The sequence below is a fragment of the Lissotriton helveticus genome, chromosome 2_1 (genome assembly GCF_964261635.1).
Source record: "Lissotriton helveticus chromosome 2_1, aLisHel1.1, whole genome shotgun sequence".
In the NCBI taxonomy this organism is placed as follows: Eukaryota; Metazoa; Chordata; class Amphibia; order Caudata; family Salamandridae; genus Lissotriton; species Lissotriton helveticus.
Genome location: NC_136059.1, coordinates 1,127,545,339 through 1,127,568,456, shown reverse-complemented (window position 1 = coordinate 1,127,568,456; position 23,118 = coordinate 1,127,545,339). Strand labels below are relative to the sequence as shown.

At 45.8% G+C, this 23,118-nt stretch overlaps 1 protein-coding gene across 1 annotated transcript in view; it reads left to right on the top strand.

Annotated features, from left to right (window-relative positions):
• The window catches only part of DENND4C (DENN domain containing 4C), a 1,285,018-nt gene that overhangs the window by 551,797 nt on the left and 710,103 nt on the right, over nt 1-23,118 (top strand). Inside the window, exon 16 of the mRNA XM_078675962.1 lies at nt 5,744-5,874. Coding sequence (XP_078532088.1) covers nt 5,744-5,874 — 131 coding nt within the window. The remainder of the gene's footprint in view (nt 1-5,743; nt 5,875-23,118) is intronic.

The following is a 23,118-nucleotide window of genomic DNA, read 5'->3' as shown; positions in this document are numbered from 1 at the left end:
TTATTCAGATTAACACGCAATGGTTGCTGTTTTTGGCATTGAATTGGAATTGTTGATTCAAGAAATTAATTGTAAAGGCTGCAAAGATACCAGCATGCTCTCGTTCCACTGGCCCGGTTACATCTTGGGCTGCTGAAACTGTCTCTGGTCCGTCCCGTCCATGCAGCAATTACACCAGAGTCAAGCCGAATCTCTCAACTTTTCCCCTCCTGCTTGGTCTACAAAAATGTCCACATTCCCCTCTTTGTCTGAACCTTGAACGTTTTAAAGATTTGGGCTAGTCTAGACACTGACACAGCGTTTGTGTTAGAAAAATGTACAATTGTGCTCCGCAACTCAACCTTGAATACTGGGTCTGGGAGTTCCAACAATGGAATCAACATCAGGCCATGGTCAGACAGCGTATAAGATAAATAGTTCACCTTTGTAGTGCAATGGGGCACATTTTTAGACATTGCCCAGTCACCTATATGCAACATCGAGTCATGTACATTTGAGTAAAAAGAAAACGCCTGCTTGGTCTCGTTTTCACTGTCCATGTAGGAACTATTTCTGGCATGCCATCACTCCGAATGAGTACCTTGGTCGCTCGTGCTCATGAGTCCAGCTTCAGAGTTTGACCTGTCTAATATTCAATCCAGTGCCACTTTAAAATCACCGTCCCATATTACATCAATGGCTCCCATCAACCATCAGAGATATCACTTGTTATCAAAGAACTCCCGAGAGTCAACATTGGAGCCATATTATTGACAATGGTGACTAGAACAAAAAGATCGCCTTATAACATTAAACTTTGGGACCAGCCTTAATTGATTTCAGCTTACAATCGGTAGGGCGTCGAAACAGTGTGCAAACATCCCAGTAATAGGTGCTTTTGGGTAATAGTAGCTGTTGGGTCGCACTTAAGGGCAAACCACTTTACTTATGTGGGTCTCCTGTAGGAGCACTATGTCTGCTCTATGTCTGTCAGCATAGGCCAGCACTTGCCTTACTTTGAGGTTTGTTTCATTACATAATAATATTTTAGTTTCTTATTTTTGGGCACGGTACCCGTCTTGAATAACTATTAACTGGCCATGAAGAAAGGAGCTACACTTATTTTCTGTTATCTGCACCTTTCTTTCGCACAGTGGCATAAAGCGGTTAGAAAAGAAACACAACTCAACTACTGCCCCACCGCAGTGACACTGAAATCTTTCATTGCATTCCCTTCCCATAGTAATGCCACTACCATTGTCAGCGCAGCTCTATGGTGCTGCAAATTCGGGGCAGTAGTGCTTGAAAAATATTCAGAGTGAGGGTGCGGACTGTTACTAACAGTTCATTAAAACAGGGATTTTGAGAAATACCTTATGCTGAGTGATTACCTGTAGCAGGTGAGCTATACTGCTCCCAATTTGAATGTGGACTGTTTCCTAGAAATATTTATGAAAACATGGGTTCCTGTGGTGCATTTTGCTAAATATATGGGTAACATGGCACATTGGTGTGTGACTCACTTGTGCCTAGGGATTTGTACAAACCGCACTATTCTATGTACAGCATATCATAGTTGAGATGCCTATTCTGCAAAAAAAAATTCCTATAAAGCGCTCTACTTCACCTTGAAACGTGAAGCGTGCAGTAAAAAATGCTTTCAAATTAAAACGGAAGCATAACAGGCTATACACTGAAAGGAATGCGCATTTTTCAGGATGACACTCCTAAAAGAACAAATAAATAAATGTATGAGTGAAGATTATGTGCAATGTATGCCAGTAATGCATTAGATCTACCGATGTCACACATAGCACTGCAGATAAACACATTGCTTCTCAAGCAGGGATTATATACAAAAGTGGAAAACCAAAATACCATATTGTTAGCTTTTATTTTGCGTCTTGAGTTGTTTTATACATTGCTTAAAATATGAACCTCCGTTTCTCTCAAACATTGAGTGGCACTGTCTCATTTGTTATTCCCTTAGTGGTAATATATTTCTAAACTTTTGAAAGGTAGCATATATGATTTTCACATCAGTTTGGGTTAGCAGTATTTTCAGATGCCCTCCCCTATATCTCCTTCACCTTGATTCCAGCATGGGTGTCATTAAAGGATGTGTTTTCAAATCATCACATAATGTAATATAGGATTACAGAGTATCCTAATTCTTCAAACTGATATATGTTTTGCCGTACTTGAGACCTCGATGAACAAAATACATAAAGTTTGTAGACAGACAATTGTAAGCATAAATGTAATGAAGTAGAAATTAACAGTAGTTTTTTTCAATCAGTTGAAAGCCAACCTGTGACCACCTTTAAAAGTATGCTTCTTGATGCAAAAAAAATATAATAAATGGCTGGTTTATTTCCCATACACCAACCAAGCAGTCACAATTTTTCTTGGAGGTGATACACCCGCTGCTGCACCCCTATTGACCAAGCTACTGTACAGGGGAATGAATGGTGCCCTCCACTCACTGCCTATATTGCGACTTTACCTAGTTTCCGGTATAGCTGTCTCAAGGCCGCCAGTCAGCTCAGTTTGTACACAACAGTTTAGTGACCTAGCATTTGAACGTGTGTAATAGCTTCTGTCATACCCTGATATTTCTCAACTATCCATCAATCAGTAGCGCAGTCCTTCTACATACATGAGCCATGCTATATGGCATGTAATTTCCAATGTCTTCCAAAGCTGAGGTACTTCATCTTCTAAGATGCTGCAGTCTTTCTATTTCTGCCAGTCATGTTCTTGATGGATTTCGGTGCCTCCGGAACTTAAGTAAAGAAATACAGTTCCTATTAGCATGGGTTGAGTCTAACCAAATAGAACATCAGACGTTTACCATGGGATTGTATCAATCTCGTGACCTCCACAAGTGTACGTCTGTTGTCTTGTATTCTTGATGTTAAGTTATGGTATAGTGCAAGGGAGCTACCTTGATATTTCAAAGATCTCTTTCCCCTAGCTAAGCAAAGAGCTAGATCTCTTCCTCAATAGTTTTAGAACGTTGCAGGTATTGGCCTAGAGGGTGCTGTTGGCGGAAGCCTTGGGACTAATAATCTGCACGTTCTAAACTGCAAAATTGTCTGGAAAAAAAAGTTCTGACAAGCCGCTCCTTCAGTAGCCATTTGGCCAACTGCTCCAGCTTCCAAATCATTGTTTATTGTCCCAAAACGTGGCCTCCACATGGTTGTTCTTGCTTTAATGAGCACAATAACCAACTACATTCATAACATTATCTCTTTAGAGGTGGATAGGTTGTTTTCAACCTCTGAGATTCATATATAGGCCACATCCAGTCATCCTTGCTGCTTGTCCAATGTCTTTTAATTGTTGCATTCTGGTTATTAGATTATCGATTTTGCATTGAGTGGATTTCAAGCGTCCTTTCTTGTCCAGCAGATGTGTCTTCATATGAGTCATCCCTTTGTGAACAGCCAATGTTCGATATCTCAACTGTTAGTCTTTCTGAAGTTTTGTTTAGCTCCTCCTTGTTTGTTGTTGCTTTTACTCTTGCTGCAAGACTGCAGTAAAAGTGTTGGAATTCGAGCATGCTTGGTCCGACGGATACTTCTAACTGCAGATTCCTCAACTTAGATTACTCTCCATGCACCAGACTGGATCTGGAAACTTCCCCAGGAGTACAACTGCTTGGTGCTAGCTGGCACCATGAAGCTCTGAGATGGCTACGTACTCCAGGACTTTTTTGTGTGAATAGTCCGCAAACCCATCTCCTGGGAGAGACTTCTTTGGTATCTCTTCTAAGGTACGGAATCTGCAGCTAGAAGTCTCTATTGGATGAACAAGTTACTTATCTTTGCTAAAGCCTTATATGGTAGAGATTATTTCTAGCTATGAATTCCTTCCAGACTATCCCATCCTTCCCATTCTTCGTACTGTTTGTACATCTCGACTACAGAGATACTGCAGGACCCCACTTGGCACACTAGTTGCTACCTCTTTGGCTTGGCTCCGGGCTTTTGGTGTGGAAAAAGTCAACCAAGGTCAAAACACTGGGGTGGCACCTATATAGACACCACACAAATCACTTCTAGCACGGACGATGCAACACAGAGCAGACCACCACCTACTGGCACTCAAGGGATTGCTGAAAAATGTCCAGAACTAGTCTGACACCTGAGGAATACCCTAAGGTAAGGAATCCGCAGCTAGATAGTTTCCACCAGATAAGGTATTACTGAAGGGAAGTAACTTGTTCATCTGGTGTCTGGTCTCCGTCTACGAATCAGCCATATGACAATTGCACCCTCATTCACCTGAAGGAGAATGCAGGACTGAAGTGAGACTGTATGTCGCCGAACATGAGTCGTGGACCTCGTATACATCGTGCTCCAAGGAGAGGACACAGTCTTTATTTCATTCCTTAGTCCATTACAGCAAGAGGTGTACTTAATGGTTGATGTCCTCCAGTAAGTCCAAACAAAAAAGTAAAACCAGACTCAACCCCTTCCCCCACTCTGACTCTGATGTCATTGTGCCTTATCTTTGGATACAGCCTGTTTCACTCTAGGGTCCGGTGCCGGAGCAGATTCCTCAGCAGATACCTGTTCTTACAAACTTCCTCGGGCCATCAGCAATGCAGCAGTAGTTTGATGCTTCAGGTAGGCTTTACTACAGATTTTTTGTGCGCTGCCGACTGTTTTCCCTTCAAGGCATAAAGAACTGCAGGGTCCTCCAGTTAGGTGACTGTAAGTGTCTCTGGCTTCTGCACCATCTAACCCTTTAGGACCCACTCCAGGCACCAAACTAACTCTGCTACAGGAATTGAATTCCAAGGCCTGCGCCAGGCCCTTGCTAATCGATGCTGATACCAGATTCTGATGTATGACACCAGACAGATGTAAGCCTTTTCTCGACCAGTGTTGAGATATAACATTGCAATTGGTTGGGTCATGACTGGCTTAAGGCAATTATGATTTGGAATGCAGTATTCATTTAATTAACAGGAAACAAGAATCACGAAAGAAGGCTATGTTTGGCGTTCTGATATCTCTGCACGGCTGAGAATCTCTTGACACCAGTTACAAAAGACATGAATTTGGGGATTGTGATTGTAAGTAGTTGTGACTGTCCTCTGAGAAGGATCAGGACATTTCCTCTATTTCAGCTTGCCACACATGTTCCAAGCTGTCATGGGCACTGCTATTTTCAGGATGAGCGGTCCAAACAGTTGGTACTTCATTACCAGTATACGTTACTTAAATTAATGCCCATGCACAGTGCTGTCGCTTGAGTGCAGTTGTCTTAAATTCAGGGACTATGAATCTTCTACGCTGAGCTTTCTTCACTGGCTGCCCATCCCGAAAAAATCACTTTCACTGTAGTTTTTTTACCATTCTTCAGAACTAATTTTCTTCATACCAGTTTTCAATAGCCCACAAATGTATACCCTTAGTGGTGTAGGCTGCACTCTAGAAATGATCCCAACTTCAATAAATAGCTTTTAGCCTTGCTATTAAATAGTTTTTTGCTTTCTGGATTATCTTAATTTGCGTTTTTTTTATTTCTCTATAGTAGAGATATCCAGTACGTTTTACACTAAACTTAGGGATTGCCACGATTCTAAGGCTAAACACTGGTAAGACTTCAGTAGCGGAAGAGTGTATCAGTTGTTGCTAGTGATCAAGGCTCCAAAGGGGAACGGTTTTGGTGAAATAAAATATTGTGTTGACTGGCAGAATCTAATTATAATGTACTTTAATATTAGCTTTTGTTTTGGTTTTGATGCAAGGTTGATGCAGAGTTTGTGGAAGACATGAGGCTGATAGAGTTGGATGAGTCACAGAAGAGTGAGCATACCGTGTTTGTCATGCCCCCAGAGCCTCCACCAGAAGATGAAGAGAACCCACAACCGAAGTATAGGTATGTGTTAAATTAAGAATCCCCTTTCTTTGTCATCACTGAGCCCCATGAGGTTGAATAAACTCTGAACTGATGAATATCCTTAAGTATTGATTATTCATTTGATGAAAGTGCGGATGAAGTTTGGCTTGCTGGTGTGAACAATAATTTTTTAGATCCTTTTCACAATTAGCATGTTGTTTTCCTTGACTCAACTCATTGCAATATTATGTACTGATGCTGCTGGAAACCTGAAGACTATTTGCAGTAGGTTTGAACCTTCATAGTAAGTGCTGCAGATCAAGAAAGTTTAGGGCCATCGCCCACATCCTCTGGATAATCCAGAAGGGTCTGGGCTCTCTGAATCCGCTCAATGGCGGTTGATACCTTTAGAACATAAAGCAGCCTGTTGGCTACCAAATCTGCACCGTCGTAAATTAAGTATGGAATAAGTTTGGCTGCTAAAACTCATTACTGGACCAGTACAGCTGTGTGAGAAGTGTCCTTTGGCCATCGTGCATCTTGTTTCATTTCAGGCGAATGTTGCTTGCCAGAGATTTTTTCCCTTCACTACACTGTGAAGGCTATTTTAGTGTTAGCCTGCTTCTTCTCGTTCTGTGGTTTCTTTTTTGAAACATTTGTTTTTATTGAGATACAAAATACTGCTCAAAGATGCAGGCTTCGTTTTACAGATTGATACATGGAATCTCTTTCCTCTCCCTATTCTATAAACAGTAACATGCGTCCGTGTAAAGCGGTAAAGCCAATGGCTAGTATATGTATGTTTCTCAGAATAAATAAATAAACAATATTACAGAGTACTGTATCACAATAGCAATACTTCCCTCTTCAATATAAAGGAAAGTGAGGTAGGTAAAAAAGGTAGCCCCTACCACAATAGCGATCGGTACTTGGTGATAGATAAGGCATCATCAATGATGAGAATCAATGCAATGACATTATATGATCATTCATACTTCCATTTATCTCACTTCCTTTAGGCCAAAAGCAAATAGAGTTAGCAGTGAATTGCAAGATGTGCTGAGGAATCTCCCCCAAATGCCTCAGATTTTGGTACATTATCATTTAGTTTGTAAAACCTATGGAGAGCCATTCTGTGCATGTTACATAGCTATATCTCTTGTGTGTATAGTTGTATTTTCCAGTATCCTAGGATGTCTAACTTTGCCACTGCAGTAATGTAGCCAAAACATAGTCTAGTGTGGTAGAACACACCATTAAAAAAATACTTCTGTCATGCAGCATTAAAGTTTAACACTAAGAGGTTCAGAAACCTCCAAACATGTTTACATCTAAGGCTATACTTTTGACCAATTGCTGAGTCAGTTTGGCAGTCCTAGATAATACGTACTGAGATGTTAATTAGGCATGTATGTGAGCTGGTGACCAATGCCTTGTGTGTGGTATTTTAAAATAGTTACTTTTCAGGCATGCTTCCCTTAGTCACTTTTCATGTTGTGAAAGGAGTTTGTTGCAGCCTTCATTCATGAATTTCGATAAGATACAGGTTTCCCACCGTACATCGAGAGCTGGGGCATTAAGCAGAGAGAATCAGTGATCAATGAAGGTATCATAAAGGCTTGACACTGTGCCTCTTTATCCCATTTCTGTATGTGCTTCACTGGTGAGTTCTGAATTGATGTTCACTTTCTTCAGATCTAGGATCTATTGCAGCTTTGTGATAGTTTCCAGTAAATCGAGTATTGGAAGCAGGGAATTAGGAACTCAAGACCTATTCATTTGAAGAATTAATCATGTAGTTTCCTCATCAGTTGTCCTCATAGCTTTGTCTATCATTAGTTTTGAATAAATCGCTTTTCTGTCAGTTAGTTTGTCAACATTTCGCCAGATAGGTGGACACATGTGCATTTGTTTGTTAATTCCTTACGTCTTATGTGCAGGGTGCCATGCGTAAGCTGTTGTGCTGATAAACTGGATCCAATCATTCATAATGTCAATTTCCACGCGCCTGTGTTTTCTTTAAGAATAATAAAAAGAATGGAGTCCTCTGGCAAATATGTAGGACAGCTGTTTCAATATGAACACCCCATGGACATCTCTTTATAGTTAGAGCTCGTAGGTTACAGAAGCCAACAGATTGGCCAGTACATAAGATTACATTTAGGGCAACCTCATGCCTCCCCATTCATCGTGGCTGCATGACATTTGTCCCCATACGCATGATTTACAATCTTTCATTTTTAACAGGTCAATCGAGCTTTTAAAGAAATAGTGCTGATTAAATCATGGGCCATTCGTCATCTTGGCTACAAGAGTCCTGCCCACATCGATAGCTGTACCTCCTTGATACTCTTTTCTAGTAGAGGAATAATTGTCTTTAGCCATATTTTCCAACTCTCTTTTAATAACAATTGCCAGTTATTTTGAGCAGATTGGCACCCATCTGAAATGCATCTCCTCATCTGTGGTAGTTTTGTCAACAGGTAGTCAAGGGAGCAATGAGAAAAAAGAAATCATGAACCATGTCTAAAAGAGAAATAAGCGAGCAGGTGAAGCAAATGAGCCCTGCAGTCATTCAGGAGATTGTTTACATTTCTTCTTTCTGCCTTTTTTTCCAGTCTTTAGACTTTCCTCTCTTCATCCTTCTTTCTTCATCTCTACTTCCTTCTTTCGATCCTTTCTTTACCTTCACATTCCTCTTTAGCTGTCCTTCTCTCCCCTTCTACTTTTAACCAACCTTTCTTGTCTCGTCCTTCTTTGTTTTTTCCTTTCTTGCTTACGTTCCATCCATCATAAATAATTTAGTCTTTCCACATTTCTTCATTCTTCCTTCTCAATAATCCCTCATGCCGCATTCCTTCTTGCATCTTCCATCTCTGTTTTTCTCAATCCATTCATCCACCCTCTTCTCCATTCATCCTTCTCTCCATTGATCCATCTCTTCAGCCATCATCTATTAATACTCTGTCATATTATCCATCAGCCCTTCTTTTCATATGTTGTCTACTTCCTTTGTTTTTGTTTTATCCATTCAGCCATCCACCCTTCTCCCCTTCCTTCCTCCATCAATTCATCCATTCCTTCCTTCGATCTTGTATGAGCATCTTTTCATCTTTCTCATCATTCTTTATCCATCTTCTCCATCCTTTACTTTTCATCCATCATTCTCTCCAGTCACCCCACCAGCTAGCCATCTTTGCATCCATCCATTCTCTCTCCATCACAGGTTCTCTCCACCCTTTCCTTTCCTTCATCATCTGCAAGAGGCTATATTTATGAGCTTCACTTTGGTGACCTGAGTCTACAATCAGAGTCAAAGGAGCTGTAAACAACAATTTAAATTGTTTGTGTTACACAGACCTGCCCAGAGAACACATAGAAGACAAATACTTGGGCCATGCGTTCTGGCAGGGATTCACTAGCTTAACGAGAATGTTCTCAGCATATAACAGTATCTTTTGTTCACCAACCCATGTGGCAATGCCATGTAGGTTCTGATGACTTGCTGCTGCTGAAGTTTCCAGGGCTAATAAATGCAAAGGAGGAGTTAAGAGGATACACCTAGATAGTGTCTCAACACTGAGATAAGAGTGCCTCGCCATTAATTTGTTCAGTAGGTGCCCTATAAAGCCTACAAAACAGACAACATATGTCCTCATTTCCGATACCAGTCATCAAAACCTTTATGGAAAGACTTAAGAGTAATTCCACCCAAATTTCGACCAGCGTCCGCTTGGAATCTTAACATTGTACTAACAAGGCTCATGGGGCCACTATTTGAGCTACTACATTCCTGCCAACTCCAATACGTATCTTTCAAGGTAGCTCAGACAGTCAATGAGCTTCAGGCAGTAACTTTAGAAGAACCATTCTTCCAACTCAATGGAAGCTAAGTAGTGCTCAGAACAAACCCAAAGTTCCTCCCCAAAGTAGTCTCCGCATTCTGTATTAACCCGTCAATTTAATTACCTATCTTCTTTCCGCAACCTGAAACAGTTGCAGAGACAGCTCTTCATAATCTAGAGGTAAAAAGAGCTTAAATGTACTTTATTGATAGAACCAATACATTTAGGAAAAGCAAGCAATTATTTGTTGCTTTTTCACCTCCCCACACTAGAAACCCAATTTCAAAACTTAGGATTTTTAGATGGGCCGTCAAATACATTCAAACTTGTTATGCTAATGGTAAAAGACATTTACATACCCCTCCCCCTCCCCTCCCACCCCACCTCCTCCCCCTAAATCACAAAATCGGAGCCTTATGGCATTCCTAGGGAACATACCAATTGCTAATCTTTGCAAAGCAGCAACATGGTCCTCACCACACACTTTCACACTGCATTTCTGTGTGGATATATTAGCACGTCAACAATGCAGTGTTGGATAAGCAGTGCTACATGCTCTTTTTCAAACAACTGCTACCCCCACAGGCTAGCCACCGGAAGTGGAGACTAAGGATACCAAGGCACAGGTGAGGCCGATAGACATCACTATAATGCTGGCTAGCAATGGCGAAGGATCTGATTCTGACCCAGATCCCTCCATATATCAATGGCACGCGAGTACACAAGCGAAAGCCTACCACAACCCTGCAAAAAACAGCTACGGTGATTGTGGGATCCCCACTGCCCTCAGGCCATGGCTTAGGAGCACACCCAAGACCCTGCGCGAGCAAAACATTCAACATACATGGAAAAGTTAAGAACTTTAAAGGTGTCCACAGTATTGGCATTAAAAAAACTGGTTCACATTGCCTTTGGTGCACCATAAGGCGTTGGAGCCAAAACAGCCACCATCAGACCCAAAGGCACCTTCGGTGATGCAATATCCAAAGATACCCTCAGAAAACACTATGTCACCGAAATACTCATGGGTGTCCAAAATCCTGTCTCCTACAAAACTACCATTGACGTCGAAACAGACAAAGACAATGTCAGAGCCAAAACAGCAGGCAGTTCAGCCAGTTCTTGAAAAACATCTAGATAAACTTGATAAATGACAAAGGACTTTGTTTATTCATTAGACTTTGGCAAATTAGGGGCAAAACCTCTTCCAACTATAACAGACATTTGAGGAGGAAATCATGGTGCAAGAAACTGAAAGATAGGGGCACTAGCCCTATTCTTTTTGCTCCTACTGCTCCACCTCTGTCTGCTTTTACACCAATATCTCCTCCTCCGGCTCTACTGCCTATATTGCAGAAACATCACCAGCTCATACACATTTACCTTAACACCTTCCTTCATAGTAGCCACACACATCACTCACACCATTTTCACAGGGGACATTGATACAGGGGAGGATTTAGCACCATATGATATGACATTTGTTTCCGACCCACAGGGAGACCCAAACAATATATGGGATCCATGGGATCAATATGATGCAGACCCTGTCGATGATACCGATCCAGAACTGTACCCCTCAAAAACGTTGCCACCAGATGATGCAACAAATTATCAGGAGGTGATTCATACAGCATCACAGTACCATAAAGTGGATCTCCACACTTTACCAGACAAAGAGGACTTTTTAGTAGAGACACTAAATAAGTCTCAAAGGACAGTGCGGTCCTTGCCTGTGTTGAGTCATGCTCAAATCTGCATAGGAGATTTTTAAGCAGCCAGTTAAGTCTAGGGTGATAACACCCAGAGTGGACAAAAAATTCAAGGCATGTCCATCAAACTCAGAATAAATCAAGGGCCAAGTTCCCCCTGATTCATTAGTAGTCCACAAGGCTAGAAAAAGACCAATTCCCAGGATACCCTAGATGCTCCTACAACGGACAAAGAAAGTCAAAATACAATGTGGCAGGGAACAGTGTTTTTACACAAGCAGCTAATCACCTACACATTGCAAATTCTGTAGGTTTACTTTTACGTTATAACAGAGCCCAATAGGATGAGATACAAGAGTTATTGCAGCATCTCCTTGAACAATATTGTCAAAAAGGGACTCAATTGATAGAGAAAGGCAGAATCCTTTCCAGTGTCGCCATATAATACGCACTTATTACAGCTGATACCAGTGTATACTAGTATTCTCATTAGGTGCACTGCTTAGCTTAGGGTCTCAGGCGTTAAGCCCAATGTACAATAACATCTTCTAATTCTACCCTTTTATAGTCAGCATATATTTGGACCACAGGTAGATGACATTTTAGAAAAATGGAAAAAATATACAGACACAACCAAAGCCATGGGTGCCCTACAAACTTTTCAGAATAGAGGCTACTTTCGGAGGGTTGTGGGACAGAGACATGAATGGCTAAACCATGCTTTCCTTTACCACACAGCCCGAACAACAAATGTGTCTGAACAATGCATGCCTTTACCAGGCAATTTCATGGTAAAGGCATGATTGGTAAAGGGATGTGTGGTCTGGTTAACACCCCAGCCCCTCCGCCATGAACCCTAAAACCCTGCCCTGTAAATAACCCGACTCCTCCCAGCCCTAAAAACTACTCCATTTCTAAAATGCCCCAATTCCTCCCCTTCCCTGAGCCCTAAAACCCTGGCCCCAGCCCTATAAGCAACCTGACCCCCATCGACCGAGACCTAAAAACAACCCCATCCCCAAGACTACCCGCTGACCTATCCTGAGCCCTCAAATCCAGCACCCTGCCCTAAAAACTGCCCGTCCCTAAAACTGCCCCCATTAAACCTTGCACCTGGTCTCTCCCGATCCTTCCTCTTACTGTGCCTGTCCATCTAAGCATCTAGACTGCTTACTGCTTTACCCATGCATATGCGTGGTTAAGGCATGCTTGGTTACGGCATGCGGGGAAAAGGCACTTGTGGCTCTGCCTGCGTTGTAAAGGCAATTTCCCCTTTTGGAGGGGGCAGGCTATAGGTGGAACAAGACCTAATACATTTATAGATTCAGGCAGTGCACAAAACAGGGTTCCTATCAGGCCCAGTACTCAAGAGGAACCTACTACAGTTTACAGTATAAAAATAATAGAGGAAAATGTCATGGTTTCACCTCTAAATCAACCACACCTACCATACAGAGACAAGCTAGGCCTCACACTCAACTTTTACAACCAGTAGGGGGTGGTTACAACAATGGCAACAACACTAGACACAAATTACTGCAAATCAGTGAGTTATTGCGATCATCAAAGACCTACATTGCCTAGAGCTTACAAATACCACCCACAATACCACCACAAACACAAAATATGTCACCAGAACATCTTGCACTCTGCCGAGAGGATGTTCAAGCTCAGTCTTAAAAAGGAGCTGTAGAAATATTCCCATAGCAACATTAGAGGCACAGAATATATTCACTATACATCCTCAGTTCCAAAAAAGATGGAACATTAAGGCCTATTCAATACTTCCTGGTAAACATACTAGAGTTCCCCCATGGTCAAATCGTGTTATCTTATAAGGCAAGGCTCATCAAATTGATCTGTTAACCTTCTTAGTGACACAGGTACAACAAATGAAGTACTTTCATTTCATTTATTTTTTCTTTTTCTGTGATATATCAAAAATATTTTTCTTTTTTTTAGAACATTTCTTCTTTGTACATCAAGTTCATTGAATATAATTCAATCATTTTAAAATAGTGAGAAATACCATGATCTTTACAATACATTAAAAGAGACCCAATTATTTTCACAATACAAAACAATAAGGCCCTGTCTCACACACATCAACCACCAAGCACACTACTCACTCATACATAATCACATATATTCCAATCCCAACAAGAACTATTCCTAAGGTTGAGGTAACACAGATGTTGTTTGTGTATTTTTCCACGCCAGGTCTACGCGCGTTTCGGTGGATTCAGACCACTTCCCTCAGGACCAGATCAGAAAGAGTTTTATTCTCTTCTCAGCATGTGTGTACAGGGTACCTTAAGCCTATTGATAGCCAAAGGTATCTGAATCCTTTTGTATATCGATATAGACTTCTCTTTAAGATGGATAAATAAACAGAAACACCCCCAAATGTATCATAAATCCATCAATTGGGAAGTATTCTTTCTCTTGATCTGTGGGGCTGACGCAGGCATTTTATAATGTAGCTTTCATGATAAGACGTCCTTTGCTTTGAATACGAAAATGCAGTTTTGGTTCCTCTTTTATATTCATTATGTATGCTCCATGTCAAATCTCTTGTTTCCTTACGTTCCAAACCGGAGTGGTCTTGACCGATGTGTATGCTCGACTTGCCTCGTCTCCCTTGCTTCAAAGAGGTTCTATTCAATACTTCCTGCCACTCCGCAGTTAAATCTCTTCAGAACACTTTCACAGGGTCACACTACAGGATGTGATACCATTGCTACAGCAAGGAGATTTCATGACGGCTTTAGACCTTAAAGACAACTACTTCAACATTCCCATACACCCAGCGCACCTTGCTATCTCAGTTTTCAAATCAACGGACAGCACTACCAGTTCAAGGTGTTTCGGAGTAACTACAGCTCCAAGGGTATTCACCAAATGCCTCACAGTGGTAGCAGCTCATCTCAGACTGGGAGGCACACATGTATTCCCATATCTGGACAATTGGCTCATCAAAAGTCCCACAAAACAGCAATGTCTGCAGGACACACAACAGGTAATCAACCTTCTACACAAGTTGGGCTTTACACTCAACACAGCTAAGTTTCACAGACAACCTTTACAAGTGCAGCCATTCATAGGTGCAATATTAAACTCAGGTACAGCCAAAGCCTATCCCATTATGGAAAGGGTACAAAAGTTCCAGCTAGCTTTAACTCTATTTCAACCACATCATCATATCACAGTGAAGAACGTCGTATCACAGTAAAGACCATAATGAGTTTGCTAGGAATGGTGGCATCATGCATATCTATAGTACCAAACGCTCATCTACATATGTGTCCCCTTCAAGGCACTCTTCAATCACAATGGTCTCAAGCGGAGGGGCATCTACAGGATCTAGTTTTGGTAGGGCCAGCAACCCACTGCTCTTTGCAGTGGTGCATCAGCAACAGTCTGTTGCAGCGTCGGCTATTCAAAGTCCCAATTCCACAAATCACCACAGATGTGTCCCTTCAGGGTTAAGGGGCACTTATGCAGAGCCTCACAGTATGAGGTCAATGGTCAACATTTCAGAAATGCTCAGCGTCTGGGGTACCTTCCCAAATGTTACATTGTTGTTGCTTGCACTTTGAACCTGATCATGATCTTAAAAGTATAATCATGCATCCTATATTACCAAACTGCCCAATTCAAATCTACTGCATGCTTTACAAAACGCAAAAACTCCAATACCGTGCTGCATATGTATTATTTTAGTAATATAACCATGCCTGATTAACATAACCCGTGCCAAACCCCGTCTCCCCATATACATAAGCCCCCATGTAGCGTTAAAAAGCCTGGATTGGCGTTAGTTGAAATTATGGTTAAAATGTTCGCACAATGAACTGCTGGAAGAAAAAACATGGGAATTGATTACAGAAATTCTCAAACAGATGAACTATGGATGAAATTGTTGGAAAACATTATTTCTTTTTTTTTTTATATAAACCTTTTATTTGCAAAAAGAATTAGGTAAGGTGATCACCACATACAAGGAAACATTTGTTACATAATATCTGCAGGAAGATCACAGGTTGGTCATAGCATTACTTTTACAGTGTATAGCAGGATTACATCAATAACATCGGAAGTTACAGTTCAGTTAGCTCGTCAATGGAGGGAGCGCGGGGGGGGGTAGACAGATATTTCCACGTTATTCGTTCCAGTTTGACCACACCGCAACCCACTTTCGAGGGCATCCCCGGGCCACATGGACTGTCTTTTCCTGGAGCATACACCAGTCCATGTCCAATTTCCAGGAGCTGAGTGTTGGTGGCGTGGCAGCCCCCCACAATCTCGCTATGTTTCTCTTAGAAAATCGCGAGTCCTACTGTTACCCAAATTTTGCCTTTCAATGGTAGGTCAGAGGGCTCTCAGATATTTAGAAGGCATCTCTTAGCCTCTGGTCGCAATTCTACACCCCACACTCACGCATGCATCTGAGTACCCGTGTCCAATAACTTTGTATCACTTGACACTCCCATAGTATGTGTAGGAAGGTACCCACCTCCCCGCACCCCCTACGACCGAGTCCGTCATCACTGCGGCCCATCAGGACCAGCCTTGTGCCTGATATATAAACTCTGTGCAGGATCTTCAATTAGATCAGTCTTAGTTTCGCCGAGATTGCTATTTCCCTGGGGGATGCGAGCGCCTCTCGCCATTCTTCCTCATCGATTTCAAGAGCATCTGCCTCCCATTTCCCTTTGAGAGCTAGTAACGGGTCCGGGGTGTGATTAATTCGTTTTTTATGTGTGATCGAGATGGCCTTCTCCAGGAGGTGGCCATCGAGCAGTCTGTCTTCGAGAGGGGAGGACTGGTAGTTGGGTCCCAGGGGTGATATTGGCTTGAAGTGCGTGCCTGACCTGCATGTAGCGGAAGTGTTGTGTCCGGGCGAGGTTGTAAGTTTGTTGGAGAGTGTCGAATGGTATTATCTCATCCGGGCCCCACAGGTCTTTGATCTGGGATATTCCTATCAGGTCCCAGTTACAGAATCCTTTAGTGCGGCTAAGTGTGCCCAGTTTTTCGGAAGCCCAGAATGGTGTAGCCAGTGTAAGTTTGCCAGCCCAACCCAGTTTCTTTTGAACTATGTGCCACAACTGTACAGAATGCTTAGTAGGTCCAGTGAGACGGTAAATACCCGGTCTAGAGTAGAGGGCGGCCTCATAGTTCCTGCCCAGAAGGAGCCACTTATCCATCCCGTACCCCGGGCCGTTCCCAGCACAGTAGGTGCCCTGGTTAATGGCCGAGAGATGTGCCGCCCAGTAGTATTTCCGGATGCCTGGGAGTTCTATCCCCCCGTCGAACAACCCGAGCGTGAGTTTTTGCAAGGAGATCCGGGGCATTCCGGTCCAGAGGAGGTCCCTCTGTGTGACCTCGATGGCAACAAAGTACCTTTGTGGGACTAAGTCTGGGTAGTTTTGGAGGGCGTATAGAAATCGTGGCAGCGCCATCATTTTAAATAACGCTGCCCGGCCCAGCAGGGACAGCGGAAGCTTCTTCCAGGTGGCAGTGTCTCGCTTGAGCCTTTGTAGGGACAGCAGGAGATTTCGCTCGTATCTGGTGGCCCTGTCCCTGGAGATGAAGACTCCCAAGTATGTGAAGCCATCTGTGGCTATCTGAATTGGGCAGTCGTTCGGGATCAGTGGGGGGGCACCATGGAGAACATAAAGGAGTGATTTTCCCCAGTTGATGCTATACCCAGAGTATTCTCCGAAACTATTACAAATATCTAATGCCGTTGCAATGGACTCGTGGGATTTTGTGAGATATAGGAGGATGTCATCCGCATCGAGTGAGATCCTGTCCTCCCATCCGTCCGCCCATTGGAGCCCTTTCAGGGAGGGAGGCTGTCTAATCCAGGCGGCCAGCGGTTCCAGGGAGAGGGCGAACAGTAAAGGTGAGATATGACACCCCTGTCGTGTCCCTCTTTCTAGTGTGAAAACCTCTGAGACTTTATTGTTAACCACCACCTGGGCTAGAGGTGTGGTGTAGGAGGCGCACCCATCCAATAAAGTTCGGACCAAAACCCAGCTTTCGGAGAACAGCCATCATGTAGGGCCATTCCAGCGTGTCAAACGCCATTGCGGGGTCCAAGGACACTACCACGGCATCCTCATGCAGCAAATGGCAGCGCCCCAATACACGGTGGAGACTGCGCAAGTTTAAAGCCATGTTACGGTGGGGCATGGAGCCCGATTGGTCCGGGTGCACCAATGTATTTAGAACCGGCTTAAGCCTGTTGGCAAGAGCTTTAGCCAGGATTTTCGGCTCTGTGTTTAAAAGCAATATGGGCCTGTAGGACGTAGTCACCTCTCTAGGTTTCCCCTCCTTGGGGATAGCCACGATTGTGGTTATTCTCTGGTCCCTCGGCAGAGTTCCCTGCTCTCTACTGTCCTCGAGCATATTCTTCTGGTATGTTTCAACGCTGTCAGGCTTGTGCTTATTAAGCTAAATCGGAAGACCGTTGGGTCCGAGAGCCTTCCCTGGTCGCAGGTCATGGATGGCTTTGATCAGTTCGTCAGTTGTGAGGGGCGCCTGTAGGGCCACTTGTTTCAAGTCGGAGAGGGTGGGAAGAGTAATATCGATCAGTAAGGCCGAGGAGTCTTCATCCGACCGCTCCGATCTCCTAGTGTATACCTTTCTAAAGTGTGTCGCGAACTCCTTAACAATCTTGTGGGGTTCCGTAATGACGGTTCCCGCGTCCAACTTGAGCTCAGCCACAACTTTCTGCGCTTGTTGCTTCCTGTCCAGCCATGCTATTAATTTGCCAGCTTTGTCTCCCTGGTCATATAGACTGCCTTCCCTGTCTCTTGCCAAGGTCTTAGCAGCGTCCGTGGCCAAGGCCTTGTACTCCGCAGCTTTTAATTGCATCTGATGGAGCGTGTCTTGATCCCCACCACTGTGCGCAATACCCTCAAGCTCCAGAAGATCATTTTCTATGGTGGTCATTTGTGCTTCCTTACGGCAACCAGCTATCGCTGAGGGGGCTTCCCCCCTCAGCACCGTCTTAATAGCCTCCCACAAGACTACTGAGGATTCTACTGTCCCATCATTCTCCACGAAGAACCAGTCAATTGACTGGGATAGTTTCTTTTTAGTGTCCTCACCCCGATTGAACCAGGCGTTGATTGGCGCCACACAACCCTCCCTCCGATCTCCAATTGTCCCGTGGGCCCACAAAGGGGAATGGTTCGAAATACCCCGTGCCAGATGGGCAACTTCACGGATCGTAACGTCTTGGTGCATTTGTGCCAGCAGGTAGTCTAGTCGTGAAAAAGTGTGATGTGGGCTAGAGAAGAAAGTGTACTCTCTTTGTGTCGGATGTCTAAGGCGCCAGAGGTCAATGAGTCCGCACGCCTGCATGAGGTTTGGGAGCCACATCTGCCCTGCCCCAATCTCCCTGGCTGGGTGTCTGTCGAGGTCACCTGATACTACAGCTTTGAAGTCCCCACCTATTAGGAGCTGCCCCTCTGGGAGGGAGAGTAGTAATTTCCCCAAGTCGCGGTACGATTGTGTCTGGAGGCCTGGTGGAATGTAAATCGTAACCAGATTAAGCCTGCGTCCTTCCCATTTCCCTGAGTTAGCAGCAAAGCGCCCCAGAGGGTGGACGTCTGTATGGTCAATGACTATTGGAAAGTTTTGTCGCAGGAGCCCGGATGTAAAACCAGCATGTGCCGTTAAGGTGTACCCCCATCTGATAAGTGCGTAGCACGTATTCCCCATCAGGTGTGTTTACTGTAATAAAACTACATCAGGGAGGTGTTTCTTAATAAACTGTAGCACAATACTGCTCTTAAGTTTGTCCCCCAACCCATTAACGTTCCAGCTAATCACCTTTAGACTTTCATTCCACTTCGTAGCCATCTACACAAGTGACTGTAAATCTTTGCCTGCACTCACCAAGGCAATCTTCTAGAAACTTTGCATGACCTCGGTGTGACCTTACCAAATTTCCCCCTCAACTTCCCATTCCCCCAGCTACGCCTCCCAACCTTCACCCTGAAACTGGTGACCCCACCCCCCCTCCCTGCTTCCCTGCTCCTTAGGTTTTGAACTACCCACATACCCAATTAGCAGAGTGCCTTTCGCCCAACCCAACCCGGGAGTGAGGAACCTCCCCGCTCCCGAAGAACTTGCTTAAGGGGAAAAGTGCACCGGCTCCAGCCGGCGCATGTGCTTCACCCCCATAACAAAACAGATTTCTAAAGATGCGTACATTCCTCAATAATGAATCACAGTCACAGAATGTTCGTGCCCCTCATTAGCAAATTGGTGCTTCGGCCCCGCCAAGAACAGCATGGCCCATATGGTCGTGGAGAAGTGGGGGGGGGGGAAGGGGTCCATATCAGTCTCAGCCTATTCCCATGGAAGGCCACAAGTACTTGTAGGATCAAATGACATCCCCCCCCATACTGAGGACCCACAAAGAAACTGGGTCCCGTATTCCTGCCCATGAGCACATAATACGTTACAGTTCGTAGTGGTCCATCTCTTCTGTTCCACCTCCTCTAGTGGTCAGCCGCCTCTCGAAGTGTCCCCCATTGTGGGCTTGCAGACCTCGATCGCCAGGAGCGCTGACTAGTTCTGTCCGCATCCGATCTTCCATCCGCAGAGCTTGGCGAGACAGCCGGATTGTTTCTCCAGACAGCTCCCTCCACTCGGTCCGGAACTCAGGACGACTCCCTGTCAAGCCAGTCCTGAACATCTGAGGGTGTCGTAAAGAACAAGGATTTGCCTCCCGCTATGACCTTGAGCTTGGCGGGAAAGACCTTCATATATTTGAAGCCGCTGTCCCGCAACGCCGCCTTCACTCTTGTAAATAAGCGCCTTTCGCGTTGCACCTGGAGCGTGAAGTCCGGGAAGAATCGGATTGTGGCGCCTTCGTAATGCAAGTCACCCGTCTGCCGGGCAGTCTGAAGGATAGCGTCTCTACCTCTAAAGTTCAGGATTTTCGCTATAATTGTTCTGGGTGGCGCTCCAGGCTTGGGCTTAGGGATTGGCACGCGGTGAGCGCGTTCGATGGATAGGCGCTTAGGTTTCAGGCGGGTGAGGATCAATTCCTCCAAAAAGAGTTCCATACTAGGCCCCTCTGATATTGCCCCGGTACGCCAACCACGCAGATGTTGTTTCTACGGGCCCTCCCTTCTCGATCCTCCAGCTTCGGCGGTGTTGGTGCACCAGTTCGTTCACCTGTTGCTCGAGTGTCTTCGAGGAGGTCTGGAGCTCCCTTATGTCAGCTTCATTTGTCTTCGCTTTCTCCGATGTCTTACTGAGGTCTGTGCGGAGGAGGTTGACTTCAATAGAGATTTTGTCAATTTTAGTCTCTAGGTTAGTGCCCAGCGTTTGTATCGCCGTCATTATGGAGGCCAGTGATGGCTCCTTAGGCGCAACCTGGGCTCCGGATGTACCGCCGGCCTGAGGGGTCCCCAGCTGGACCGCGTACTTATCCAACTTGTTAGTTTGCGCGGCCGTTCTAGTTTTCGGTCGCATGGTGATGGCCCACTTAACCTGCCCGCTACCATAAAAGGCCACACCCCAGCACACGGAGGAGCCTCCCAGGTGACAGCAGCCAGTCACCTGACCAGATCCAGGGGCCCGTCACTCTGGCCGGTGACTGATTCTTAGCTCTCCTCCCTTAAGCTGCTCAGCCAGCGAATACCAGTGCAGACCCCTTCTTCCAGTCTGTGGGCTCGTCCGCCTGTTCCCATACGCGGTGCGCGTTTCAGATTACGCCACAGCGCAGTCCGTTTAGTCCCCGCAGGGTGCTATGCCTTCCTGCGTGGCGGCCTTTCGGATCCCGATTGGACCCTTGGCCCCAGTCCCTCAAGCCGACAGCGCTCCACTCTCGTTTCTGCCAGTTGGGTTGGGCCCCAGGGCCAGTCGATAATGCTGCACACCATGCTCGACAGAGTCCCCAGTCAGGTTAAGGTGTAGTTCGCCCTGTGCTTCTTCTGTCGTGTTGTCGCCTGTTGGGTCACCTGCACTGCACAAATCCCGAGTCTCTCCGATTGAGGAGCGTATGTGTCCTGCACAGATCACTCCGGAAGTGGGCGCTCCCAAGGCCTCCCTCCATGCTTTCCGCTTCGCGGGTGCCACCTCCTGCCAATGAGTAGCGTCCCCTATGCCGTTCCTAATAATGGGGACCCCGTGGTATCTGGAATAGCTGGGGGTTTCTCAGCAGCGCCCCAAGGCGCTTCCACGTGTCCATGGCAGCCTCGTTGAGCGTTGGCCCCGCCAGGCCCCACCATTCCGAGCACTTCCACCTGCTGCTGCGCTCCGTACTGTATTCGGCTCTACTGGCCCTGTCGCTGTCCGGCCGATGAAGGCTCAGGAATGCGGCTCGTCCCCAGCTCCGTCAGGCAGGAACCCCCCTCGAGTGGCACAGCCGCCACGTCCACCACCGGAGGAGAAGCGATCACTCCGCCAGCCTCCCATCACTTAGTCACCTTTAATTCGGGGGGGTTCCCAGTCTTCGGCCCTGGCCCAGGCCCCAACAGCGTCAGTCTTCCTCACCGGGAGGCTCCCGGGTCACCAATCCCCCACCAGTGCACGCCGCCTCCTGCAGGGCCCGTGGGCCGGCCGCCGTCCGTCTACTGGGTCGCCTTGCTGCGTTGAGATAGGCCTCGAGGCCGGGACCTCGCGTTGGCTGTTACGGCCGGCGAGCGTTGCCCTGCCCCCCGGGGCTTACAGGTCCCACATCGCAGCATCTCCGCACATTGGCATCCAAGGGAGCCAGAAGGCCTGGAGATCGCCCTTGAGGAAGAAGACTGGAGGGAGGCTCTTGCGGCCCCACGGGGGCCGCGATTGCCATGCGCCTACGGCTCATTCAATTCAAGTTTCTGCACCGTGTCTATTTTACTCGGGCGCGGTTGTGGCGGGCGGGTCTGATCGCCTCCCCGCGGTGTCTCCGATGTGGTCAGGAAGAGGGCACCTTTTTCCATACAGTGTGGTCGTGCACTGCCCTGGACTGCTTTTGGCGAGGGGTTTTCGCTTGCATGTCGGAAGTGTTGGGGTGGATGCTCCCGCGCACCCCGCAGTTGGCCCTCCTCCATGTGATGGACGGGATAGGCGGCAATCTTTATAAACGGCATCTGATGCTTCTGGGCTTTACCCTGGCGAAGCGGGACATCGCCAGGAACTGGAAAAGTGATCGGGGGCCCCCGCTTTCTGCATGGAGGAATGCTCTAGATTTTACCAAGGGGCTTGAACAACCCATCTTCGTCTCCCGTGGCTGCCCGCGGAAGCACTATAAAATATGGAAGAGGTGGGCGGACTACAGAGGACTGTGGCTGGATCCCCCGAGTGAGTTGAACGATCCCCCTGGTGATTGATGGGTGAGGGGCTGTCTGTGGGGTTGGGTCCTGCTTGGCATGGGTACTTCCCGGGGGCGCGGCGCCGGGGGGGAGCCTCTGCTCTGGGTGCTCCTCTGTGTGAAGGCGGCTTGTTGTGTACGATTTATTGATATCTCTTGCATGGGTCTAGGTGGTCATAGGCGCAATCTGGGGTGGGTGGGGAGATAGGAGTAGGTTAACTGGCTCGCCGGACTCAGCTCCATAGTGGAGGAGCCTGTTTCTCTGTTAAGCCCAAAGCCCCCTTGAATTTCATATGTTGGTGTGGCAGTGGCCTCTGGGGTGCAGAGCCCTGCGCCGTTGGATGGGCGCATTGGACGAGTGTTTGTTGAATGAGAATGTACTTCTTTATTTTGGTGCCTACTG